Consider the following 26,152-nt stretch of genomic DNA (forward strand, 5'->3'; position numbering starts at 1 on the left):
GTTAGAACTGCATTTAAGAAGAGACGAAGGCAAGAGGTGAATATTATAGTTATAGTTAGCAATATTTGTTTACATTTATCAAAAACTAAGCTATGAAGACAATTCTATAATTTTAGATTATTGACGACGTTCTTGCAGAACATGACGACTTTCTCGTAGGCGACGACCACGATGTGTCGACATCGGCTCGAAATGTTTGTGCGTTTTACCTCAAAGGAAGTTTGTCTAAGATAAAAGATGTCAAAATATATGTAGACAGCGAAACACAAACAAATACAGTGGTAACTAATTCAGACTAATGTCGTTTAATCTTTTCTTTGTTATTTTAACTCATAGAAAATTCCTTATACCTTAGAAGCACAATGTGAAATGGTAAGCAGACATAACAATCCGTCCGCAAAAACACGTGAGGTCAAGAACCACTCAAACAAAACTTACAAAAGTGCCAAATATGATAAGTAGAGGTATAGACTTTCCATTTCGGCCATTTTGATTTTTGTGAAAAATCCAGCAATACGATAATTTTATGGTAGGGAGGTTGAGTTAATTTAAACAAAAAATCACAGCACACAGACGACGTTATGTGAAATTGAACATTTTGAGGATAGCGCTGTATGGTGTGATACAGAAAGCACGTCGACGATGAACAATAGCTACAATGGATCAGACTCTCAATGTTCAAATGAGTTAAAGTGCACATACAGCCTTTCCAAATTCGTTGAACTTTTAAAGTTTAGACTGTGGAAAATATGATTTCGAAGAAAATTTCATAAAAAAATAAAAACAAAGTTTTTTTGGCGGTTTGAATTGGCTTGCTTTTGAGAAATTTCCGCGCCTCTGAGGGGACATAAGACGAGAGGTTTGTGACGTCATTGAAGGAACGTATGAATGCGCTGCATACAAAACAACACAGTGTGAAATAACAATTCTTTATACATTGCTTTGAAATTAATATAAAAATTTTACGAAACATGTCGACATCCGATTCTGAGTCGAGTACAGCAACAACAGCGGAAAATATTGAATTGAACAGTCGCGAATTCGATTTAGAAGACGAAGATCAATCGTCATCAAATGCGCTCCAAAACACCGATGGCGATTTTGAGTACGGCCAAGCTGCAGCATATGAAAACGAACCATTTGCTGATGAGTGGTTAGAAAACTATAATAGAGATACAGAAGAACAAAGACGCCAAACAGAAGAGCTCGAACGCAGAATGCAAAATGAAGTTCCTCTTGATTCTTGGTGAGAAAAGTTGGAAAATTTGTTTATTGTTGCCGAAGCTTTTGACAGATAACTTTCTTAGGTGCAATTGTGGTAACTGCCGTGTTCCTCTCTTGGTTAATTCAAAAGAATGTAGATGTTGCCACGAAATTATCAATTGCATGATTGAAATGCAAGATCATATGGTGGTATCCGAATTAGGAAGACAGCCAAAATGCATAACAGAGCATCCAGGATTTGATGCCATTTGCCTCAATCGATGGGCATTAAATTTAGCTGCCAATCTTTACCAAAGACGAGATGGAGTTAGACATCGTAAACGATTCTTGGAGCAAAGGTTTGTTACAATTAATAGTTAAATGCTTCTGTCTGGGTTATCTATGAATGCACACTTGCAAAATTTGTATTTTATGGACTCCTACCTCTTTTAATGGACCTTGTGTATTATGCCTTTTCAGGTTTTTTCGAGTTGTTGCATATAGGCAATTTACAAGAATGGTACATGGCATTCTTCGAGACAAAAGAATTCCACTTCCAGCTTGTGCTTATCATGTTATTCGAACAACTTTTAATTTAAAAAAAATGAACACTTTGCAGGGTATGAAGAGGACAATTTGTAAAATAACATAACATTATATATTATTCTAGGTGTTGTGTGCATGAGCCCAGCTAGTAGGGATCCAGTGAAGTGTGGAATGATTTAAGCCACTCTTGATGTATTGCATCTTCAATTCACACTCATTCTTGTTATACAAAACATACAAAATTACAATTCCTTTCTCTTTATTCTTTCCATGCAGTCATTTCACACTTCACTGAATCCCAACTAACTGGGCTCATACCACCAGCTCCTAAAAAGTGGTTACTTTTGGTTTTTGGACAGTTCATTATATTTTATGGCCTTTCATCCAATTCTGCACACAGTGCATCGAGGTGCTGCTCTCTCATTTCTCTGATCAGTGATTTTTCTTGGACAGGTGATACTTCAGCTATATCAAACAATAAAGTGAGTCAGTTCCAAAATAAGATTCAAATTATCTCAAAGCAAAAATGCCTTTTGTTAAACCTGGCTTAGTTGGGGAAATGTACAGCTGGCATGCTTTGTCTTCTTGCTTTTTGAGATAGCTTCACTTTTGATTGCTTGTCCAACATGGAATTCATTGGCAATGGAGTCATTCAGAAAGATCACCTTTGGCTTTTCTCAATGTTTCCTCATCAATGAGTGCAGAGCACAACACTTGATATATATCTACAACATACCCTGGAGGAGCAATGTGCAAATTATTCAAAATTTTATTTTATGGTAATCATTTCAGATATGGCTTTGTCTGTTATGGCATTTAACACATGAAATCAGGCAGTAGGAGAAATATATTAAATAACCTTACCAAAATCCTGAGCAACTTTCACATTTCTTACAACAGCTTCACCATTTATAAATTTTGAATAATGCACTTTAACCTGGGGAACTCCATTAATCTCTTGATTATCCCTTTCCAAATTGCTTTCGAAGTGAGTTACAACAAGGATATGCCTTCATGAAATATAAAATTGCATTCAATTTCTTGAAAGAGTTTAAATTGGCACAAGTGAATAAAAACTGTAATGATACATAGGTGTTTCACCACACATATTTCATAGAATACCTGCAGAACATCCCAGGAAAAGAGTAGCTGATCATTCTGATAATACAGGCTCATCGCAAGTTGTTTCTTCTACTTGCTCTTGAGGTTCGCTACTTGTACTGGGAATATTTTCTGATTCAACCTCTCTTTTATAACCAGACATCCACTTTCTTTTCATCTAAAATGGCATATATTTATGAAATATACTCTCACACAGATTCCAGGTAAAATGTAGATATGCATATGTATAATTTTAACGTACTCACCATTCTGCGATCTCTTGTTGTAAGTTCATTGTCATCTTTTCGAGGATAAATGCCTGGGTAGGCAACGATTCCGAATTCGTCTCGAATGAGTCGAGGTGCAAAATTACTTTCTGATTCAGAAAGCGAGCCGAATTGCCAAGAAAACAAATATTTTGTGAAGTGTTCCGAGCAAACTGCGGAATTCTTTGTAGGGACCCACTTATCGCGAGTAGCTTTCACAAAGTTGACCCATCGCTTTCTTCTACGCTTAGCTTCGCTTCTTTCGTCGTTAAAAAATGGTATGCGATGAAGTGAAATGCCTTTCTCCGAGCTGGCTACGTTAGAACAACCAAAAACTACACATCGATCTGGCATTTTTGTGTTTGTTTACATGCATAAACAGTGTAAGTTGTATTGGAAGTCAGTCTGTGTTCCTTAAATGACGTCACACGTAAGTCCCATGCCACGGATTAGAGCTCTCGACATTTTTTACAAAACGTTGAAATTCAGGTTTTATTCGCAAATTTGCCGAAAGATAACTCAAAAACGAAAAAAGTTATTCAAATTCTGTAAACGGCATTTGTATTATTTATCCAAAATCTATTTGAGAATAAAAAACTAAAAATAGTTGTATGTGCACTTTAAGCGAAAATGAAGAATCCGACAATGACAATGTGACGTTAGTACCATGCTTTTCTCTGTTCTATGTTTCTCAGAACGTTACGTTTATCCCTCTGATTCTGATGGTAATTTTTATGTTATAGGGAAGATGTTCAAAATAAGAGAAAATACATAGTGTTTGATAGTTGCCTGAGACAGTTAGTGAGTCAATGCCCATGTTGTGGTGAAAGTTGTTCCATTGTGACCAAAACGACTGGTAGTATGGTTAACGTACTAGCAAAATGTCATTGTGGTTATGTTCGAGACTGGAATAGCCAACCTCTGCATGGGCGAATGCCTTTGGGTAACTTGGTCTTTGCTGCCAGCATCTTGTTTAGTGGTTGTAGCCCCAGCAAAGTTCTTAAATTCCTTCACACTCAAGCATACAATTTCTGTCAGAGCACACATATAGCTATATTCAAACAGCATTTGATACCCCTGCTGTGTTTCAATTGTTTGGCATATGCACCAAAAGCATCTTCTAGAATCAATCAGAGAAAGGTGTTAGGAATGACATACATTATATGTGTATTAAACTAAGTATAAGATATCTGATCATAGTGCTAGTCACATGATCTGGTAAGCACTTCTATTGTATGCTAATTGTTATTTTCTGTTCTGCTCAATACCGCATGGTTTAGGACAAGGCTCATTATGTAACTTAAATAATTAAATATATGTTGTTTTGTTTCTGCTTTAATAATAAATTAACAAAAGAAACATTAACCTTGGAAGAGATGGAAGATGTGATTTCCTGGATATTGTGCCAAGTATGGGTCATATAGCTGCATGGATTTGGAATCTAACAACATTTTAGACACACAACTTGTTCAGGTAACAATTCTTCAACAAATGTATGTAAAACATGGTTAGAATACTCACATAATTATGTTAAACAGTCCAATGAAGTGACCAACTCTGGAGCAATGGAACTTGAGGAATTAAAAAGATGTCTGGCAAAGTTTGATGAAAGTGGGATGAAGGTGAAGTCAATGACCACAGACAGACATGCTCAAATCAAATCCTACATGTCAAAACAAAGACCAAAATCAAGCACTACTTTGATGTATGGCATGTAGCAAAAGGTATAGATTGTAATAACAAACCAACCTTTTACACATTTCATCAATAATCAAAATCCAACAGGAATTAAAAAGAACATTTGGGCAGCATCAAAAAAAAGTGGTTGCAAATTATTGTCAGATTGGGCCCAATCAATTTCCAACCATGTATACTGGTGTGCTGCTTCCAGCAATGGTGATGAAGAACTTGTCAAGGCAAAGTGGTTGTCAGTTCTCAACCATATATGTGACATCCATGAGGGACATAGTGATGTATTCCCAAAATGTGAATATGATATGTTAGAGCCTAGAATGTGGATAAAAAGGTATTGTGTTTAAAAATTTCAAAGTAACATCAACATTCTTTTTTTGTTAACTAACTTGATCTTAGGTTCAAAAGCTTATGTTGAGCTGTCTTCGATTGTTGAGTCCAAGTATCTCATGACAGATAATGGAAAACTCAGTTATCAAAAGCAGACTTCATCCATCAAAGGTTTCCACCGAGTGGTAATTCTTTTTGCACCAAAACATACTTAATTTTTTCTACAGATCAATGTAAGCAAGGTAATATAAAAATGATTTGTGTATGATTACTTAAAAAAAGTCATCATTGCAAAAGCAATAAGTTGCAATAGTTGTAAACATAAACTTAACATTCATTTGTAGATTGTTTATTGCTGCTCTTCATTTCAATGAGAATGGAAACAAAGCTCATAAAATGAAGAATGATGGGGAAACAGAAGAGGAATTGATTTGGAGAGTGGCTTATTCAAATTCAAAAGAAGGGCAAGGGGATATCAAACCAGTGAAAATTGACAGCACTTATGGTTAGCACAGAAAAATAAACTTACTTTTTCTCAAAGTGCAATGCAAAGCCAACATAAATAATGATTTGCTTTTCAGGATATGTTAAGGACTTGATGAAAGAAGTTTTGTACTGCAGACGCATTAATCCAACACTGTCCGAAGCTCTTCATGTCTGGAGTGAAAGAAATACCTGTCCCATTGACTTGCCACAAATCAAAAATCAGCAAAGCTGAAGCCATTAAGCAACATAAATGTCGCTTTTATATATAAAAAGATAATAGAAATAGCGTTCCACATGAAATAAACATAATTACAAATGAACAGACTTTGTCATACGCCATAAGTCCTACCATTCAGTAGTGTTGAGCATATTCAAATCCTTTGTATTCTCCAGAAGGCGAAGGAAATGCTTTCCGATTTTGTCTCCAGCACAAGAAGGTATGGGTAGTCTGTACTTTTTCCCAACTCCATGCACCCAAGCCGTCCACTGTCGGTAGGCCGTAGCGTTATGTTTCTTGAAAGATAAAATTTTGTCTAAGATACTTATGGCATTATACACTTCACATACACGTATTATACTTCTAAAGTAATATTTACTCGTTTTCTTCTCTCCAGTATAGGTCCAATGTCATGTGTTAAACGACCATAGCTGTTTTAAGACAGCTTATGTTTGTACATACTGTCAAACTCTTCCTCTTGTGTGATGCAAATATGATCGCCATGTATCAGAGGATCAGTGTTGTTTACCTCTTGGCAACATATACTTTCCGTGTACTCATGACACACAAACCACACACCTAAAAGATAAAACATTCTTTACTTTGGGAAAACAATGAAGCATCCATAAAAATGCAATTAACCATTAACATTTCCAAATCTGTGCATGTTTAGCACCATACAGGAATGGTTCACCATTATATTTTGTTCTTCATTTCACATGGCTCAAGTGCATGTTGTAACATACAAGGTTGTTCACCATTATATGTTTTGATCTTCATTTCATATGGCTTATTCAAAAGAAGGTTCCATTAATTTTGGTGCTTAAACTCTGCATACTACCAATCAAATAAGAAAGTTGTACCATTATTTGTTTGTTCTTCCATCACTTGGAGTGTTTGATTGACTTAATAATAAATGATTTTCCTTCAGTTGCCTCCAAAAACCTTCATTAGGCTTTGCTGTTGGTCATGCTTTCTTTACCAAATGAAATGCATCATCTAACCCAATATTGTTAGATTTCATAAGGTAAGCAATGACAACAGTCGAAGACCTGGACACTCCTGCTTTGCTGGACATTTAAAGGAAAATCATTTCATTGGCTACAAAATTTTTGCTGCATAAGCAACAATTTTTAGTTTAATGGCCATCATCTTTAAGTTACGTATGCCTCAAATGTGAAACACAGCCTTCAATTAACTTTTCAACAAGTTAACAGTGAACATGCTGATTCAGCATTTGGTTTTTTGTAATCAAATTAATATCCTCCATAAGAACATAAATTGTGTTGACAAGCCTGTAGCAAAACCTACATGTTTGTATGTGTTGATCATTCAGGTTAATTCAGTTGATGTTGACTGATGTTTTCACATCCTCAGATGTAGTCATATTTCGAGCCAAGTTCAAAGTAAATAATTATTGCTAAGTATAATAAAACATCAACATGTACTAATAAAATATTCAAAGTTTAATTCATTCACATGAAAACCTAAAATCTTACCATAATAACCTTCACAATACACACATTTAGAATATCAATGGCCATCCCCATTTTACACTTACCAATGAACCAAAACCTTTCCATCCTCCAGTCCCTTTTCAATGAATGAGGACAGCTCAGCAAAATTCTGATCTATTCTTGTGTCAGGTAAATCCAAAATTTCTACCATTTTGTACTGAAACCCCTGAGAGAGAAAATCAAAATATGACATAAACACAAGAGCCTAGGCTAAAATTTGAAATCCACCATCTAAGTTATACTCACATTTGGAAATTGATTTACAATTCCTGTGGCAACATTAACAATATGAGTAATTTTTTTGCAGCCTTAAATGTTCAAGATTACAAGCTCCATCTTGTGAAGAAATGTACAAGTTGTCTGCTACATGATATATCTTGTCGTCAATACTTGTATCTATGCAATAACCATCAACTTTACCAATTACTACACAGACTTTGTCCCCACAAGTCAAGTTGCTTGTTAAAACCTGAACAAAGAAGCGAAAAGGTTTAAATCTACTTTTATTAATCAAACACACTACCAAGTACATTCATACAAATTAAAACTAATACCTTTGTGCCATCAGTATGAGTTAAACAGTCGAGAAGTGCTTCAGTTGCTGTCTTTTAACAAATATTTCATCAGCAAAACTCATTCTCACTCCCCAGTAATAGAAAATTTGACCCTTATGACAATTTTATCCGCACATTTGATGAATATTTTAAGGATAAAGTACGAATATACAATGTATAATAATTAATGTGACGAAATCGTCTGTATCCGTTCTTTTCTGAATTAAAGAAGGTATCTAGTATGTAACTATATGATTTTGTAATTATGCATGTTTACGTGAGCATGTTCATTGTTTGAGAGTTATAACACGTAGAAATGACATCGGTGTACCAAATTTGTTTCCATGAAATGAAGATATATCGAGGTTTCAGTAAATTAACCTAGGTCGAGGAATAGGGTAGTAATTCCCAACCAGAAAGTTTAAAGGAAGGGGGCACATTAAAGAAAAACAAACTCGCACTGTTGATATTATAGGCAATTGAACAAACGTTAACATTTTGTACAACACAAAAGCACAAATATAGAGCCTACCTACCTTAACTTTGCCAATGCAGGTAACTGAGACATCGAAGTACAAAGAAACAAACACGTGATTCAGTGACAGTTAATAACATGGAGACCTTATGGATGTATGGGCACATGGAGGTGTAGTGCACTGGGGTGGCTACGGCCTCTAGTTCCTGCCACTGACCTGTAATTCAATAGAACCCATTAGTTACGGCCTAAACTATTTTAAAGATTCACTACTTGTGGTCTGGGACAAAGGAAGAAACTTGCAGAAAAGAAAGTCTAATTATCGTCGATTTCAGTTAACTTTTCAAATGGCGGTTGCCAAGTTACTTTCTAATGTTGCCAACTACATTTCCAAATATGGAATATTCGTTATGAACTTGTCAACTTGAATTGACAAGTTGTAACTTGAGTAGTTGTGAACTTGAGTACTGAAGTTGTGTACTTGAGTGCTGAAGTTGTGAACTGAAGTTGTGAACTTGAGTACTGAAGTTGTGTACTTGAGTTGAAGTTGTGTACTTGAGTACTGAAGTTGTGAACTTGAGTACTGAAGTTGTGTACTTGAGTACTGAAGTTGTGTACTTGAGTACTGAAGTTGTGAACTGAGTACTGAACTTGAGTACTGAAGTTGTGAACTTGAGTACTGAAGTTGTGAACTTGAGTACTGAAGTTGTGAACTTGAGTTGTGAACTTGAGTACTGAAGTTGTGAACTTGAGTACTGAAGTTGTGAACTAAAGTTGCGAAGTACTGGCAAACGCGGAAGGTCTGTGTTGTAGGCAAGTAAAAGCTAAATAAATTGTTCACTGATAATGGCAGATGAATTGGAGGAGTTTCTTAATAGTTTTAAGGATAAAATTGGGAAACAAAGTCATGAAGTAATAGAAAAAGCTTTGAAAGAAAATAAATTTTCTTCACGACTGTCGCTAAAATTGTTAAGCAATGAAAATCTTGGTCATCTTTAAAAGAATACGAACTTGCCTCTTGGGGCAAGGAAAGTTTTAGAATTTCATCTCGATTTGCTGCGGAGCAGTCACCGTTATTAAAACTTTCAAAATCTCAATCAAAAGCTGTCTTGACGTGGATGAAAATCCATCTGCTTCGTACGAGGTAGGTCGTAAAGTGACATATTTCTTAAAACTGAATACTGTCGTGCGTCATTGTTTTGTAGTCACAATAAAATAAATGTATAAATTTATAATGTTGCGTTTAACTATCTGAAATAGGATACAAGTATACCCGCTAAACGTTCATTGTAAAATCGGCGAAGGACAATCGAAGACTCAATTCATCACAACAAACAAGATTTGGAAGAGATGAACGTGCAATTAGAATCAATGAATTTAAATGTTCCTGAATTACCAATGATTGCTAATTACAAAGTCATCTGCAGCAACTGCCACCACCGAGGTCACAGAAACACACAAACTAAACCGTGTATTCTTGAAAAATGTTCCGCGTTTACTTATTGTGGACTTAAAGACAAACATCCCGAATATTCTGCGGACATAAATCGATTGAAGTTTAAGATAAAACAAAACACGAGACTATTAAGCAACTCCAAGAAGAATTAAATGGTATTAATAATTTTCAAAGCCAGAGTGAGCACCAATTTATAAAAGCATTAACCCCCAGATGATGAAAATTAATGCTGAATATAAAATGAACAGACCAAAACTTCTTCGCGATATTAGAATTTTGCGCCAGTTCTTCAATAATAAAATTCCCGCAGAAATAGAAACTCCCGCAGACCTTTCGCGTTTGCCAGTACTTCGCAACTTTGGTTCACAACTTCAGTACTCAAGTTCACAACTTCAGTACTCAAATACACAACTTCTCAACTCAAGTTGACAAGTTCATAACGAATATTCCATGTTTGGAAATGTAGTTGGCAACATTAGAAAGTAACTTGGCAACCGCCATTTAAAAAGTTAACTGAAATCGACGATAAGTGGCCAACTGCAGGCTAACTGCGAGGAAAGGAATCTCTCATCACCTAAGGTATTCTTAACATGGTCATTTTTCCCACTCGTGCAACCTTTTGTCAGTTCCATTTAGCATTTTGAATGTTATCAATAATTTGTTTGTTAAAACATAGTAACAAAAGATGTCTAAACTTTTAATTTGCAAATCGGATTCAACAGTCTTTGTGAAATATGTTTTACTTGTGTCTTGAAACATGTTTCCTTGTGTTATAAATATATGATCATCGTATCTAAAATGATTAGAAATATTGACAGTCAAAGAAACAAATGCAATGAACTTAGGCTGCTACCCAAAACAAACGAGTTTCAGAATTTCAACCAGTGATTCAGACTAAACAAATGTAGTTTTGAACTGAAAACGTAACAATCGTCTTGGATTAACGTTAATTCTGCGTTATAAGAAAAGACGTAATTTTACTACAACAAATAACCTTTAATTAGGATGTTTTTCACCGAGAACGAACTGCCTTATGTGATTGACTAAAGCTCCACTTCTTTGACCTTAGAAACTTTGACCTCAGTTGTGTTTTTTTTTGTTGATGTGCTTCATTGCATTATTTTGTTTTATCTTTTGTCTTTGTTTTGCTTAACATAAGTATGTTAAAATATAAAACTAGGCGTTGTTTTGCTTTGCTTTCAGCTTCCGTGTTTATCAAACGTCGATTGAAAATTTTAACCTATCTTTTAGCTTGAACTTTTAGTGATAAACAAAATTTCGTCAACTCCTGTATTAATTTTGGCATTAAATTGTATAGGAAGACGTATGAAATGGCTTGTCGTCCTAATGTTTACGAAAGTGGATATGAAGAATCGAGATTTAAGACTGTTGTTGATGAAAACTTTTACTGTTCAATTTGTCTGAATGTCATGAAAGATGCCAGAATGTGCCATAATCAACACAGTTTTGTCGTGAATGTATTGAAGAACATCTACGAGTTAATGCACAAAGATGTCCTCAATGTCAAGATGATTTAACTGTAGCTACGCTTCATCCAGCGCGTGTTATAAATAATATGATTTCAAAGTTAAAGATCAACTGCGACTACACCAGTCGTGGTTGTCCTGAATTTATAAATGTCGAAGATCTTGAAAGACATGTTGAAAATTGTGGCTTTGCTCCAGTGTTGTGTTCTAATGAACGTTGTGGTCTGGAAATAAACAAACGAGACAAGATTAAACATGAAACAGAATTATGTGAATACAGAAAGATTGCTTCTCACGACTTTCGAGAGATTAGCGAAATGTTTCAACGAAGTTTTGAAGCCAAAATGGAAATGGAAATGCAAATGAACAACTTAAGCAGGAAAATAGACGAAAAATTTTTTGAAGTAAAAGATTCCGTGAAACCATTGACATCTCAGTATAAAGAAATGATGGAATCTGTAGTAGAAAATGTTGAACAAAATCTTTCTGCAGTGACCAAAGAAATGATGGAATCAAGGAAAGAAATAAAAGATGTTCAACAAAATCTTTCTACAGTGACCAAAGAAATGAAAGAAATGAAAGCCATGATGTTTCAAATGTTGGAAAAGATGAATATAAATGAACAACATGTTCAAACATTGACATCACCAATTGAAATGGTGATGAACTCTGTAAAATGTGATATTTTGATTGCTGGAGGTTACCCACGTGGTTCCTCAAAGAGTGTTGAAATATTTTCATGGAAGGAGGAGAAATGGTTTAATATTGCATCAATGGAAAATGAACACATGTGGGCTTCATCATTTATTTATAATGATAATTTATTTGTTGTTGGAGGATGGGGCTGCATGTCAATGGAGACATTGAATATAAAACAGTTTCCTTTAACATGGAAGACATTTCCCACAAAGTTTCCTTATGACTGTGGTGGTCATCAAACTGTTGTTTATAAACAACAAATCCTTTTCATTGGAGGAGACATTTTTGGTAAAGGACCATCAGATTTGATCAGTGAAATAAAAATTACTGGTGCAACATCTAATGTTTTGAACGAGTTGTGTCATATGCCTGAACCACGTTATGGCCATGGAGCTGTTGTTGTTGATGATAAAGTTTTTATTTTTGGAGGACAGGGAAAAGATGGCAAAGCTTTGTCCAGTGTTTTGGAATTTGATCCAAGGACTCTTACATTTAAGGAAATGCCTCCATTACCTCATCCATTAACTGACATGGCAACAGTTCAATGGAGAGATCAAGTTGTTCTTCTTGGAGGTGATGATGGAGGAGAAAGGTTGAACAGTGTTATCATGTATGACACTAAGACAGGTAAGATTACAGTCTTACCATCCATGTTGGAAAAGAGATCCTGTTGTTGTGCAGTTATAACAGATGATACAATTGTTGTCATGGGAGGTGTGAATGATAAAGGTAATTATCTTAATTCAGTGGAGTGTTTCAAAATGGGATGTAGTTCTTCATGGAAATATCTTCCTTCAATGAACGAGCCACGATACTTGTCCATAGCCGAAGTTTTACCTTTTGGACAAAAGTATGTATAAGCAAGAAAACGTTCATCAAACGTTATAACTTACTAAAAATTCTTGTAGCTTACACTGGATGATAAATATGTAAAGTTAAATGTGTAAACCTTTAAAGCCTGTTGAGAAATTATTTCTCCACTGATTCACTTTAATGATATATATACTGTATATTGCAAGTTGTATCATAAAATACTATATACAGCACATGTCTATCACAAACTTTGGTCACCAATTAAGAATTATATATTTACATGTTATTTATATAAATGGCATTTTTCAAATATATTACATGGCTTTGCTCACATCATTATTAAATTATGCGTTGAATTTGTTTGGACTATTTCCCATGAAATATACAAAAGCAATTTGCTTAGAGACTATTTACATGGAGGTACGGTAACCCCAGCAGAAGGGTTATCCTAGAAAGCGAGTCACCCTACGTGAATATGTTTTATAAGTAGCGTTCACACATGCGCACTAGGGGCACCTACTAGTGGTAGGTTTACCCTAATAACACCAACATTCAATCACTTCTTAAGACTACACCAAACTGGATATCAATTTTCGTTAGTACTGCCATTATTATTATACGCAACAAAATTTAAAACGTGACATACTTTATATGCATGGTAAAATTACAAGAATGAGGAAACTGCACCATTAGCTGTTGGTGTACTGTACTTTGACCATCTACGACGTGTATACTCGTACGAAAGCACGTGATAAATTTCTTGCTATTTACTGGCTAAAATGACATAAATATGACAAATTGTTATTGCACCTTCAGATTGAAAATTTTGACACCTTTCCAGTTTCCTCTCAGACAACAAAATAACGAGGAAATTTTATGTCTGAGAACTTTGTATTCTTGAGAGTAACGTGACGTCATCAATAATACAGTCGCCATGTTTAGGGTTTGTAACCTGGTTTTGTACGTCCAAAAAGTACATTTTGGCTTTCATTTTTTGTTTTGCGTTTTGGCTGCATTTAATCTTTTTCATTTCAATGGACTGTAATTTTTCTATCATTTAAACCATTATAAGATGGTGGGACAGTCACAATGATTTGTGCTACACAGTGAAATTTAATGTTCCTCGGACGAAAAGATTATAACACACAAATATACCAGCAAAATGTCCCTCAGTTTAGCAAGTTAATACTTTAATAATAAACAGTTATTAGATGAAGTTGAGCATGATATCTAGAATTATTAAGACCGAGGTCAATGTCATCTGCCGAAGCAAAGCTGGGACGGATAACGTTGACAGAGGTATGAATAATTGTTGATATCATGCGAAAAACGAATTGAATAATTGTTTTATCATTCACCTCAACAAACTGAAATATTATTTACACTCATCAATGTAAAACATTTCGAAACCTGCCCTTAGTTGTAATTGTCAAACGGTTTTTTCGAGTTCTTCTTGTTTAAATATGCTGTAAATATGTTCGAAACCAGCTTCGTCGCTTTTTTAGTGTTTTCTGCATCAATTTTGTTCGAAATCTTTCGCTTATTGTTTTAGAAACTGTGGTAAACATCACTTTATTTGATTTTTTCAAATTCGGCTTTTAATGGCGTCAGTCAATAATGGTAGAAAAATTTTCGTAGTAATGACGTCATATCTACAGATATCTAGAATTAGAACACAGCCAAAGTCACTCGGCCAATCAGCGTCCAGTATTTTGATGTTCCATATGGCATAGTGGCTAAAGTTCAAGAAGTGATGTAAGCTTTAAAGCTCAAGGAAAATGCCGAGATGGAGTGAAAACAATGGAATACAATTAAAGCTTAATGGTATTCACTAAATCTCATTTTTAATCCATATATAGAGAATACTAACAAGATATTGTTTTTTTATTGTTCACTTCCTTATTAGTATCCTCTAAATAGAAAATATTAATGAGGTTAAAGGATACTAATGACTGTCGTAACTCCACATTACATTTCATCTCTGAATAACTAACAAGGTGATGAAATTTAACGCGTTTCTAACGCATCTCGATGATGTAAATATATTCATGTTAAAATTAAAATATCTCTTACGAAAAAATTGGAAAAACTAATAATTGCTCACAAAGTTAAAAGCAAACACATGTGTATTACATAAAATGAAACAACATACGTGTTTTCCCATGTTCAATAACTTTTAAAGTACGTCGTGTATTTGTCGTACTAACACATGCTTCTTTCTTCTTATCTACCTCAATTTTCTTTGGACTTGAAACATCCACTGGAGCAGGTTGTTGAAGTGCTTTTAAAACTGACATAACCAGAGTAGAACTTGGCCTTTTGCATCATCTAACAATGATGTGCTTCGATAATCAGTCCGAGACATTATTGTTTGTTCATCAATGAAAATGTTCCTTTCTTAGAGGGTTGTTGGGCACGTAACCTTTCCAAAATCATTTGAAAATCCTCAACCTTTCATGTCAATGTAATCTACCTCGCACATTGCTGGTAAATATTTATAGAACGTGTTAAAATTAACAGGTTGTGAGTTATACCAATCCAATGTCCCCCTGGCTTATAACTTTCGAGAGGTTTTGAACTAAAACCTGCCTTTACATGGAACACATCTCAAATACTCGTTGAAAACAATCATCAGCTGTAAACTAAAGATACTTGTATAAGAATACAGCATCTTAAATTCAGTACCATAAGTAATCCCTTCTGGCTTTGGTCATGCAATATTCTAAAACGGTGCCCGAGTGAATGAAATTTTATCTAATGCGAGGGTCTCTCAATCCTATAGAGCACACATGATCCTGCTCTACCCTTACTAATTTGCAGGTAGTTGACCAAAACACTAGCAGTTAGTCATCTAAAATATTTCAAAAATTCAAATTCCATGTAGGTTGGTATGAAGAAATGTCTAGTACTTATATGCTCCAATGATTAGGTACGGTGACTAAAATTTTAGAATTCCCGTGTGTATGAGAGTCTTTGTATTTCTGTCATACAACAGCGGTCTTTCATCATACATTATAAAATAAACACAATGAAACACGTGTGCTGATTGGTCTAGAGCTGTGTTTGCATTAGCCTGTGCAAAACACGTCTAAGCTCTACCAATCAAATCAATCATAACAATCAACCAGTCAATGAGAATTTGCAAATAGATCATGAATACATTTTAGAGGAAAAATTAAAATGTTCGTCTGTTTCGCAATATTGTTATTTTATAAAAGAAATAAAAGATATTTTCCGTGTTTACACTGACTTGTGCAAACCTAGAAGACGTTTGTAAGAACTCTCGAGCATGTGCAACACTCGATCTTCGGTCTCGGGCTTGCACTGATCTGCTCTCAAGTTCTCCCAAACGAATCTTCGGTTTGCATAAGCCTGTGCAAGCACAGTAAACATCTTTTATTTCTTAAATAAAACACAATTCATACTAGGAATCAAAAAGGTAGCCACTAAAATGAAATCACTAACCTTATCACCTGTTAAGACTATGATGCCCTTCGGAGCATTGTTGACCGAGGGCGCAACATCATTGGTCAGCGGTGATCCAGTCATGGGTATCACTCTAAGTAGGAACGGATAATGAAAATGAGTAATGTGGATAAAGGACGTGGTGGGGGTGATTGGGGGTTTACGGTAATGACGGTTTGGGATAAAAAATATGATTTCGAAGAAAATTTCATAAAAAAATAAAAACAAAGTTTTTTTGGCGGTTTGAATTGGCTTGCTTTTGAGAAATTTCCGCGCCTTTGAGGGTCTTAAAACGAGAGGTTTGTGACGTCATTTAAGGAACGTATGAATGCGCTGCATACAAAACAACACTGTGTGAAATAACAATTCTTTATACATTGCTTTGAAATTAAAATAAAAATTGTACGAAACATGTCGACATCCGATTCTGAGTCGAGTACAGCAACAACAGCGGAAAATATTGAATTGAACAGTCGCGAATTCGATTTAGAAGACGAAGATCAATCGTCATCAAATGCGCTCCAAAACACCGATGGCGATTTTGAGTACGGCCAAGCTGCAGCATATGAAAACGAACCATTTGCTGATGAGTGGTTAGAAAACTATAATAGAGATACAGAAGAACAAAGACGCCAAAACGACAATTGATGAAAATTGAAGTTGCAAGATGGTGGACAATAGGAATTGAATTGAAAATCATTTGGATTATCAGCATTTGAGCATTTTGCCACAATCGATGGGCATTAAATTTAGCTGCCAATCTTTACCAAAGACGAGATGGAGTTAGACATCGTAAACGATTCTTGGAGCAAAGGTTTGTTACAATTAATAGTTAAATGCTTCTGTCTGGGTTATCTATGAATGCACACTTGCAAAATTTGTATTTTATGGACTCCTACCTCTTTTAATGGACCTTGTGTATTATGCCTTTTCAGGTTTTTTCGAGTTGTTGCATATAGGCAATTTACAAGAATGGTACATGGCATTCTTCGAGACAAAAGAATTCCACTTCCAGCTTGTGCTTATCATGTTATTCGAACAACTTTTAATTTAAAAAAAATGAACACTTTGCAGGGTATGAAGAGGACAATTTGTAAAATAACATAACATTATATATTATTCTAGGTGTTGTGTGCATGAGCCAAGCTAGTAGGGATCCAGTGAAGTGTGGAATGATTTAAGCCACTCTTGATGTATTGCATCTTCAATTCACACTCATTCTTGTTATACAAAACATACAAAATTACAATTCCTTTCTCTTTATTCTTTCCATGCAGTCATTTCACACTTCACTGAATCCCAACTAACTGGGCTCATACCACCAGCTCCTAAAAAAGTGGTTACTTTTGGTTTTTTGGACAGTTCATTATATTTTTATGGCCTTTCATCCAATTCTTGCACACAGTGCATCGAGGTGCTGCTCTCTCATTTCTCTGATCAGTGATTTTTTCTTGGACAGGTGATACTTCAGCTATATCAAACAATAAAGTGAGTCAGTTCCAAAAATAAGATTCAAATTATCTCAAAGCAAAAAATGCCTTTTTGTTAAACCTGGCTTAGTTGGGGGGAAATGTACAGCTGGCATGCTTTGTCTTCTTGCTTTTTGAGATAGCTTCACTTTTGATTGCTTGTCCAACATGGAATTCATTGGCAATGGAGTCATTGTAAAGATCACCTTTGGCTTTTCTCAATGTTTCCTCATCAATGAGTGCAGAGCACAACACTTGATATATATCTACAACATACCCTGGAGGAGCAATGTGCAAATTATTCAAAATTTTATTTTATGGTAATCATTTCAGTATTATGGCTTTGTCTGTTATGGCATTTAACACATGAAATCAGGCAGTAGGAGAAATATATTAAATAACCTTACCAAAATCCTGAGCAACTTTCACATTTCTTACAACAGCTTCACCATTTATAAATTTTGAATAATGCACTTTAACCTGGGAACTCCATTAACCTCTTGATTATCCCTTTCCAAATTGCTTTCAAGTGAGTTACAACAAGGATATGCCTTCATGAAATATAAAATTGCATTCAATTTCTTGAAAGAGTTTAAATTGGCACAAGTGAATAAAAACTGTAATGATACATAGGTGTTTCATCACACATGTTTCATAGAATACCTGCAGAACATTCCAGGAAAAGAGTAGCTGATCATTCTGATAATACAGGCTCATCACAAGTTATTTCTTCTATTTGCTCTTGAGGTTCGCTACTTGTACTGGGAATATTTTCTGATTCAACCTCTCTTTTATAATCAGACATCCACTTTCTTTTCATCTAAAATGGCATATATTTATGAAATATACTCTCACACAGATTCCAGGTAAAATGTAGATATGCATATGTATAATTTTTAACGTACTCACCATTCTGCGATCTCTTGTTGTAAGTTCATTGTCATCTTTTCGAGGATAAATGCTCGGGTAAGCAACGATTCCGAATTCGTCTCGAATGAGTCGAGGTGCAAAATTACTTTCTGATTCAGAAAGCGAGCCGAATTGCCAAGAAAACAAATATTTTGTGAAGTGTTCCGAGCAAACTGCGGAATTCTTTGTGGGGACCCACTTATCGCGAGTAGCTTTCACAAAGTTGACCCATCGCTTTCTCCTACGCTTAGCTTCGCTTCTTTCGTCGTTAAAAAATGGTATGCGATGAAGTGAAATGCCTTTCTCCGAACTGGCTACGTTAGAACAACCAAAAACTACACATCGATCTGGCATTTTTGTGTTTGTTTACATGCCATAAACAGTGTAAGTTGTTTTGGTAGTCAGTCTGTGTTCCTTAAATGACGTCACAAGTAAGTCCCATGCCACGGATTAGAGCTCTCGACATTTTTTACAAAACGTTGAAATTCAGGTTTTATTCGCAAATTTGCCGAAAGATAACTCAAAAACGAAAAAAGTTATTCAAATTCTGTAAACGGCATTTGTATTATTTATCCAAAATCTATTTGAGAATAAAAAAACTAAAAATAGTTGTATGTGCACTTTAAGCGAAAATGAAGAATCCGACAATGACAATGTGACGTTAGTACCAACTATCCAGTCACCTGACTATTGTTTACATTGCTTTTCTCTGTTCTATGTTTCTCAGAACGTTACGTTTATCCCTCTGATTCTGATGGTAATTTTTATGTTATAGGGAAGATGTTCAAAATGAGAGAAAATACATAGTGTTTGATAGTTGCTTGAGACAGTGAGTCAATGCCCATGTTGTGGTGAAAGTTGTTCAATTGTGACCAAAACGACTGGTAGTATGGTTAACGTACTAGCAAAATGTCATTGTGGTTATGTTCGAGACTGCAATAGCCAACCTCTGCATGGGTGAATGCCTTTGGGTAACTTGGTCTTTGCTGCCAGCATCTTGTTTAGTGGTTGTAGCCCCAGCAAAGTTCTTCAATTCCTTCGTCACTCAGGCATACAATTTCTGTCAGAGCACACATATAGCTATATTCAAACAGCGTATTTGATACCCCTGCTGTGTTTCAATTGTTTGGCATATGCACCAAAAGCATCTTCTAGAATCAATCAGAGAAAGGTGTTAGGAATGACGATACATTATATGTGTATTAAACTAAGTATAAGATATCTGATCATAGTGCTAGTCACATGATCTGGTAAGCACTTCTTATTGTATGCTAATTGTTATTTTCTGTTCTGCTCGATACCGCATGGTTTAGGACAACGCTCATTATGTAACTTAAATAATTAAATATATGTTGTTTTGTTTCTGCTTTAATAATAAATTAACAAAAGAAACATTAACCTTGGAAGAGATGGAAGATGTGATTTCCTGGATATTGTGCCAAGTATGGGTCATATAGCTGCATGGATTTGGAATCTAACAACATTTTAGACACACAACTTGTTCAGGTAACAATTCTTCAACAAATGTACATAAAACATGGTTAGAATACTCACATAATTATGTTAAACAGTCCAATGAAGTGACCAACTCTGGAGCAATGGAACTTGAGGAATTAAAAAGATGTCTGGCAAAGTTTGATGAAAGTGGGATGAAGGTGAAGTCAATGACCACAGACAGACATGCTCAAATCAAATCTTACATGAAAAAACAAAGACCAAAAATCAAGCACTACTTTGATGTATGGCATGTAGCAAAAGGTATAGATTGTAATAACAAACCAACCTTTTACACATTTCATCAATAATCAAAATCCAACAGGAATTAAAAAGAACATTTGGGCAGCATCAAAAAAAAGTGGTTGCAAATTATTGTCAGATTGGGCCCAATCAATTTCCAACCATGTATACTGGTGTGCTGCTTCCAGCAATGGTGATGAAGAACTTGTCAAGGCAAAGTGGTTGTCAGTTCTCAACCATATATGTGACATCCATGAGGGACATAGTGATGTATTCCCAAAATGTGAATATGATATGTTAGAGCCTAGAATGTGGATAAAAAAAGGTATTGTAAATAAATTTCAAAGTAACATCAACATTCTTTTTTTTTGTTAACTAACTTCTGATCTTAGGTTCAAAAGCTTATGTTGAGCTGTCTTCGATTGTTGAGTCCAAGTATCTCATGACAGATAATGGAAAACTCAGTTATCAAAAGCAGACTTCATCCATCAAAGGTTTCCACCGAGTGGTAATTCTTTTTGCACCAAAACATACTTAATTTTTTCTACAGATCAATGTAAGCAAGGTAATATAAAAATGATTTGTGTATGATTACTTAAAAAAAGTCATCATTGCAAAAGCAATAAGTTGCAATAGTTGTAAACATAAACTTAACATTCATTTGTAGATTGTTTGTTGCTGCTCTTCATTTCAATGAGAATGGAAACAAAGCTCATAAAATGAAGAATGATGGGAAACAGAAGAGGAATTGATTTGGAGAATGGCTTATTCAAATTCAAAAGAAGGGCAAGGGATATCAAACCAGTGAAAATTGACAGCACTTATGGTTAGCACAGAAAAATAAACTTACTTTTCTCAAAGTGCAATGCAAAGCCAACATAAATAATGATTTGCTTTTCAGGATATGTTAAGGACTTGATGAAAGAAGTTTTGTACTGCAGACGCATTAATCCAACACTGTCCGAAGCTCTTCATGTCTGGAGTGAAAGAAATACCTGTCCCATTGACTTGCCACAAATCAAAAATCAGCAAAGCTGAAGCCATTAAGCAACATAAATGTCGCTTTTATATATAAAAAGATAATAGAAATAGCGTTCCACATGAAATAAACATAATTACAAATGAACAGACTTTGTCATACGCCATAAGCCCTACCATTCAGTAGTGTTGAGCATATTCAAATCCTTTGTATTCTCCAGAAGGCGAAGGAAATGCTTTCGGATTTTGTCTCCAGCACAAGAAGGTATGGGTAGTCTGTACTTTTTCCCAACTTGCCATGCACCCAAGCCGTCCACTGTCGGTACAACGTGTAGCGTAATGTTCTTGAAAGATACAAAATTTTGTCTAAGATACTTATCGGCATTATACACTTCTCGACATACACGTAATTATACTTCTAAGGTAATATTTACTCGTTTTCTTCACTCTCAGGTATAGGTCCAATGTCAACATATGTTTTTATGACGGCTTCGTTTGTACACACTGTGGCAAACTCTTCCTCTTGTGTGATGCAAATATGATCGCCATGTATCAGAGGATCAGTGTTGCTTACCTCTTGGCAACATATACTTTCCCGTCCTGTACTCATGACCACACAAAAGCCACACTCGCACCTAAAAGATAAAACATTCTTTTACTTTGGGAAAACAATGAAACATCAATAAAATGCAACTAACCATTCAACATTTCCAAATCTGTGAATGTATTCATCTTCCGATGACGGAGAATTGTCATTACTATGACCACCTTGCGCGTTGGCCAAAGGCTCAAACATGCAAGGTTGTACCTCATTGTTATTGATGAAAATATCATAATCGGCTTATTCAAAAGAAGAATCCATTAATTTTTGTTAAATAAAAAACAAATAACTAGCAAACTACCTTAATAGCAAACTACCGAAAGTTGTGCTAGTCGTAGAACGATATAAGAAAAATGCTTGTTTATGTCAACTATTACGTCACTCATTCCCAGTTCCCAGACTTCAACAATCTCACGGCGTTTTAGCAATGGTCATCGAACATCGTGTTTTTATCGATTATAACCCTAAATATCTTTTGAAATATTTTGCGGACGACTTTGAAACTTGGTACGTTTTATTTTCACGCCGTAGGCATTACAATAAAATAAAGTTGTCTTCTATCTTGCATGTGTCCTTTAATGTAGAATATTTCAGAATGTTTTCCTCAAAAGCAAAAGTTGTAATATAATTTTTCTATCGTCTTTAGCTGTTATATAAGAATATACGGAGAAATTGCGATGACTCAGAACTTTTGTTTTTTACTACTGTAACGTCATCAAACACGACATGCGCAGAACGCGTTGTAAATGTAAAATATGGGATAGCCCCATTGAGTCTAATAGAACTCAATTGATAGCCCTATATCAAAATTTTGTCTTTGAGGCAAGGTAAGACTATAAGAAAGTTTTACCCTTGTATCATTCAAGTGAAAATTTTCTCATTAACAGCTGTACTACAAATTTGATATTAAATTGTATAGGAAGACGTATGAAATGGCTTGTCGTCCTAATGTTTACGAAAGTGGATATGAAGAATCGAGATTTAAGACTGTTGTTGATGAAAATTTTTACTGTTCCATTTGTCTGAATGTCATGAAAGATGCCAGAATGTGCCATAATCAACACAGTTTTTGTCGTGAATGTATTGAAGAACATCTACGAGTTAATGTACAAAGATGTCCTCAATGTCAAGATGATTTAACTGTAGATACGCTTCATCCAGCGCGTGTTATAAATAATATGATTTCTAAGTTAAAGATCAAATGCGACTACGCCAGTCGTGGTTGTCCTGAATTTATAAATGTCGAAGATCTTGAAAGACATGTTGAAAATTGTGGCTTTGCTCCAGTGTTGTGTTCTAATGAACATTGTGGTCTGGAAATAAACAAACGAGACAAGATTAAACATGAAACTGAATTATGTGAATACAGAAAGATTGCTTCTCACGACTTTCGAGAGATTAGCGAAATGTTTCAACGAAGTTTTGAAGACAAAATGGAAATGCAAATGAACAACTTAAGCAGGAAAATAGACAAAAAATTTTTTGAAGTAAAAGATTCCGTGAAACCATTGACATCTCAGTATAAAGAAATGATGGAATCTGTAGTAGAAAATGTTGAACAAAATCTTTCTACAGTGACCAAAGAAATGATGGAATCAAGGAAAGAAATAAAAGATGTTCAACAAAATCTTTCTACTGTGACCAAAGAAATGAAAGAATAGAAAGCCATGATGTTTCAAATGTTGGAAAAGATGAATATAAATGAACAACATGTTCAAACATTGACATCATCAATTGAAATGGTGATGAACTCTGTAAAATGTGATATTTTGGTTGCTGGAGGTTGGCCACTTGGTTCCTCAAAGAGTGCTGAAATATTTTCATGGAAGGAGGAGAAATGGTTTAACATTGCATCAATGGAAAATGCACACAGGGAGGCTTCTTCATTTGTTTATAATGATAATTTATTTGTTGTTGGAGGAGCGTTCTGCATGTCAATGGAGACATTGAATATAAAACAGTTTCCTTTGACATGGAAGACATTTGCCACAGAGCTTCCTTATGACTGTGAGGGTCATCAAACTGTTGTTTATAAACAACAAATCTTTCTCATTGGAGGATTCATTGGTTGTAAAGGAAGATCAGATTTGATCAGTGAAATAAAGATTACAGGTACAACATCTTATGTTTTGAAAGAGTTGTGTCGTATGCCTGAACCACGTTATGGCCATGGAGCTGTTGTTGTTGATGATAAATTTTTTATTTTTGGAGGAGAGGGAAAAGATGACAAAGTTTTGTCCAGTGTTTTGGAATTTGATCCAAGGACTCTTACATTTAAGGAAATGCCTCCATTACCTCATCCATTGACTCAAATGGCAACAGTTCAATGGAGAGATCAAGTTGTTCTTCTTGGAGGTGGGGATGGAAGAAAAAGATTGAACAGTGTTATCATGTATGACACTAAGACAGGTAAGATTACAGTCTTACCATCCATGTTGGAAAAGAGACAGTGGTGTTGTGCAGTTATAACAGATGATACAATTGTTGTCATGGGAGGTTGGAATGATAAAGGTAATTATCTTAATTCAGTGGAGTGTTTCAAAATGGGATGTAGTTCTTCATGGAAATATCTTCCTTCAATGAACAAACCACGACATGCGTTCATAGCCGAAGTTTTACCTTTTGGACAAAAGTATGTATAAGCAAGAAAACGTTCATCAAACGTTATAACTTACTAAAAATTCTTGTAGCTTACACTGGATGATAAATATGTAAAGTTAAATGTGTAAACCTTTAAAGCCTGTTGAGAAATTATTTTTCCACTGATTCACTTTAATGATATATATACTGTATATTGCAAGTTGTATCATAAAATACTATATACAGCACATGTCTATCACAAACTTTGGTCACCAATTAAGAATTATATATTTACATGTTATTTATATAAATGGCATTTTTCAAATATATTACATGGCTTTGCTCACATCATTATTAAATTATGCGTTGAATTTGTTTGGACTATTTCCCATGAAATATACAAAAGCAATTTGCTTAGAGACTATTTACATGGAGGTACGGTAACCCCAGCAGAAGGGTTATCCTAGAAAGCGAGTCACCCTACGTGAATATGTTTTATAAGTAGCGTTCACACATGCGCACTAGGGGCACCTACTAGTGGTAGGTTTACCCTAATAACACCAACATTCAATCACTTCTTAAGACTACACCAAACTGGATATCAATTTTCGTTAGTACTGCCATTATTATTATACGCAACAAAATTTAAAACGTGACATACTTTATATGCATGGTAAAATTACAAGAATGAGGAAACTGCACCATTAGCTGTTGGTGTACTGTACTTTGACCATCTACGACGTGTATACTCGTACGAAAGCACGTGATAAATTTCTTGCTATTTACTGGCTAAAATGACATAAATATGACAAATTGTTATTGCACCTTCAGATTGAAAATTTTGCCACCTTTCCAGTTTCCTCTCAGACAACAAAATAACGAGGAAATTTTATGTCTGAGAACTTTGTATTCTTGAGAGGAACGTGACGTCATCAATAATACAGTCGCCATGTTTAGGGTTTGTAACCTGGTTTTTGTACGGCCAAAAAAGACATTTTGGCTTTCATTTTTTGTTTTCCTTTTTGGCTGCATTTGATCTTTTTCATTTCAATGGACTGTAATTTTTCTATTATTTAAACCATTATAAGATGGTGGGACAGTCACAATGATTTGTGCTACACAGTGAAATTTAATGTTCCTCGGAAAAAACGATTATAAAGCACAAATATACCAGCAAAATGCCCCTCAGTTTAGCAAGTTAATATTTTAATAATAAACAGTTATTGGATGAGGTTGAGCATGATATCTAGAATTATTCAGACCGAGGTCATTGTCATCTGCCGAATCATTGATGGAAGAACTTTTGCATCTTTTTTGGAATCTTTCAGCATGGAAACAATAAGTGAATTAACGCTTTAACCCTCTAGAAGCCGGACATTTTCGAAAGTTTGCACACATCTCGTTTGGTGAGTGCTGCTCGTGGGCAGCAACGGTTTCTAGAGGGTTAAAAAGTGATTTCTCGTTTCATCCTTGTTATATTCAATTACCTTGTATCATTTCATGTACTTCATGTTACGCAGTTTATGGTACCACTTTTTTAAGTATAGACTTCATGTAACAGTTATTTATCG

The 26,152-nt window shown here is 35.0% G+C and overlaps 4 protein-coding genes, 9 long non-coding RNA genes and 1 pseudogene across 15 annotated transcripts; 6 read left to right on the forward strand and 8 right to left on the reverse strand.

Annotated features, from left to right (window-relative positions):
* Positions 1 to 962: 962 nt before the first annotated feature.
* LOC124459051 lies at positions 963 to 2,068 on the forward strand. The gene is made up of 3 exons (XM_047008620.1): positions 963 to 1,246; positions 1,308 to 1,562; positions 1,684 to 2,068. The coding sequence occupies exons 1-3, from the start codon at positions 972 to 974 to the stop codon at positions 1,853 to 1,855; spliced, it is 702 nt and encodes a 233-aa protein (XP_046864576.1). The 5' UTR covers positions 963 to 971; the 3' UTR covers positions 1,856 to 2,068.
* Positions 2,069 to 2,188: 120 nt separating this feature from the next.
* Positions 2,189 to 3,782, reverse strand: LOC124459079. Its single transcript, XR_006953435.1, has 5 exons — positions 3,117 to 3,782; positions 2,872 to 3,028; positions 2,614 to 2,759; positions 2,415 to 2,486; positions 2,189 to 2,214 (listed from the first exon to the last, which is right to left on the reverse strand). It is a non-coding gene; the product is annotated as an uncharacterized LOC124459079 (long non-coding RNA).
* Positions 3,783 to 4,179: 397 nt separating this feature from the next.
* Positions 4,180 to 6,034, reverse strand: LOC124459066. 2 transcript variants are annotated; one of them, XR_006953406.1, is made up of 6 exons: positions 5,974 to 6,034; positions 5,668 to 5,880; positions 4,866 to 5,123; positions 4,638 to 4,779; positions 4,483 to 4,557; positions 4,180 to 4,236 (listed from the first exon to the last, which is right to left on the reverse strand). It is a non-coding gene; the product is annotated as an uncharacterized LOC124459066 (long non-coding RNA). The 2 variants fall into 2 exon arrangements; XR_006953407.1 differs by having other exon boundaries at positions 4,183 to 4,233.
* LOC124459088 lies at positions 5,209 to 5,944 on the forward strand. The gene is made up of 2 exons (XR_006953452.1): positions 5,209 to 5,643; positions 5,720 to 5,944. It is a non-coding gene; the product is annotated as an uncharacterized LOC124459088 (long non-coding RNA).
* A 672-nt stretch (positions 6,035 to 6,706) lies between the features above and the next one.
* On the reverse strand, positions 6,707 to 8,625 carry LOC124459124 (annotated as a pseudogene).
* Positions 8,626 to 14,431: 5,806 nt separating this feature from the next.
* On the reverse strand, positions 14,432 to 15,552 carry LOC124459067. The gene is made up of 2 exons (XR_006953408.1): positions 14,789 to 15,552; positions 14,432 to 14,602 (listed from the first exon to the last, which is right to left on the reverse strand). It is a non-coding gene; the product is annotated as an uncharacterized LOC124459067 (long non-coding RNA).
* A 1,492-nt stretch (positions 15,553 to 17,044) lies between these two features.
* On the forward strand, positions 17,045 to 17,718 carry LOC124459107. The gene is made up of 2 exons (XR_006953471.1): positions 17,045 to 17,121; positions 17,243 to 17,718. It is a non-coding gene; the product is annotated as an uncharacterized LOC124459107 (long non-coding RNA).
* Positions 17,324 to 18,261, reverse strand: LOC124459094. Of its 2 annotated transcripts, XR_006953459.1 has the most exons (3): positions 18,184 to 18,261; positions 17,983 to 18,054; positions 17,324 to 17,778 (listed from the first exon to the last, which is right to left on the reverse strand). It is a non-coding gene; the product is annotated as an uncharacterized LOC124459094 (long non-coding RNA). The 2 variants fall into 2 exon arrangements; XR_006953458.1 differs by lacking the exons at positions 17,983 to 18,054; positions 18,184 to 18,261 and adding an exon at positions 17,859 to 17,912.
* A 22-nt stretch (positions 18,262 to 18,283) lies between these two features.
* Positions 18,284 to 20,956, reverse strand: LOC124459064. Its single transcript, XR_006953404.1, has 7 exons — positions 20,803 to 20,956; positions 20,469 to 20,726; positions 20,240 to 20,380; positions 20,085 to 20,159; positions 18,686 to 19,836; positions 18,440 to 18,596; positions 18,284 to 18,327 (listed from the first exon to the last, which is right to left on the reverse strand). It is a non-coding gene; the product is annotated as an uncharacterized LOC124459064 (long non-coding RNA).
* Positions 20,957 to 21,212: 256 nt separating this feature from the next.
* LOC124459103 lies at positions 21,213 to 21,548 on the forward strand. Its single transcript, XR_006953467.1, has 2 exons — positions 21,213 to 21,248; positions 21,324 to 21,548. It is a non-coding gene; the product is annotated as an uncharacterized LOC124459103 (long non-coding RNA).
* Positions 21,273 to 21,637, reverse strand: LOC124459081. The gene is made up of 2 exons (XR_006953439.1): positions 21,578 to 21,637; positions 21,273 to 21,484 (listed from the first exon to the last, which is right to left on the reverse strand). It is a non-coding gene; the product is annotated as an uncharacterized LOC124459081 (long non-coding RNA).
* Positions 21,638 to 21,830: 193 nt separating this feature from the next.
* On the reverse strand, positions 21,831 to 22,196 carry LOC124459126. Its single transcript, XM_047008653.1, has 2 exons — positions 22,099 to 22,196; positions 21,831 to 22,035 (listed from the first exon to the last, which is right to left on the reverse strand). The coding sequence occupies exons 1-2, from the start codon at positions 22,194 to 22,196 to the stop codon at positions 21,831 to 21,833; spliced, it is 303 nt and encodes a 100-aa protein (XP_046864609.1).
* Positions 22,197 to 22,883: 687 nt separating this feature from the next.
* LOC124459052 (E3 ubiquitin-protein ligase PDZRN3-B-like) lies at positions 22,884 to 23,596 on the forward strand (the record flags this gene model as incomplete). The annotated part of the gene is made up of 1 exon (XM_047008621.1): positions 22,884 to 23,596. A coding segment is annotated over exon 1 (663 nt), but the record flags the coding sequence as incomplete, so codon positions are not given.
* Positions 23,597 to 23,671: 75 nt separating this feature from the next.
* On the forward strand, positions 23,672 to 24,643 carry LOC124459127 (kelch-like protein 12). The gene has a single exon (XM_047008654.1). It carries the CDS (start codon positions 23,672 to 23,674, stop codon positions 24,641 to 24,643), a length of 972 nt encoding a protein of 323 aa, XP_046864610.1.
* Positions 24,644 to 26,152: the final 1,509 nt, after the last annotated feature.

Source organism: Xenia sp. Carnegie-2017, unplaced genomic scaffold, assembly GCF_021976095.1.
Source record: "Xenia sp. Carnegie-2017 unplaced genomic scaffold, XeniaSp_v1 HiC_scaffold_64, whole genome shotgun sequence".
Lineage (NCBI taxonomy): Eukaryota > Metazoa > Cnidaria > Anthozoa > Malacalcyonacea > Xeniidae > Xenia > Xenia sp. Carnegie-2017.

What these genes read in the sequence shown, in the direction of transcription:
- LOC124459051 (XM_047008620.1), top strand. Translation starts at nt 972, where the DNA reads ATGTCGACATCCGATTCTGAGTCGAGTACAGCAACAACAGCGGAAAAT. An exon ending in GAAGTTCCTCTTGATTCTTG is followed by an intron (nt 1,247 to 1,307) that starts GTGAGAAAAGTT and finishes TAACTTTCTTAG; the next exon opens with GTGCAATTGTGGTAACTGCC. An exon ending in AAACGATTCTTGGAGCAAAG is followed by an intron (nt 1,563 to 1,683) that starts GTTTGTTACAAT and finishes ATGCCTTTTCAG; the next exon opens with GTTTTTTCGAGTTGTTGCAT.
- LOC124459126 (XM_047008653.1), bottom strand. Translation starts at nt 22,196, where the DNA reads ATGTTTGAGCCTTTGGCCAACGCGCAAGGTGGTCATAGTAATGACAAT. An exon ending in AGATTTGGAAATGTTGAATG is followed by an intron (nt 22,036 to 22,098) that starts GTTAGTTGCATT and finishes TTTATCTTTTAG; the next exon opens with GTGCGAGTGTGGCTTTTGTG.
- LOC124459127 (XM_047008654.1), top strand. Translation starts at nt 23,672, where the DNA reads ATGTTTCAAATGTTGGAAAAGATGAATATAAATGAACAACATGTTCAA.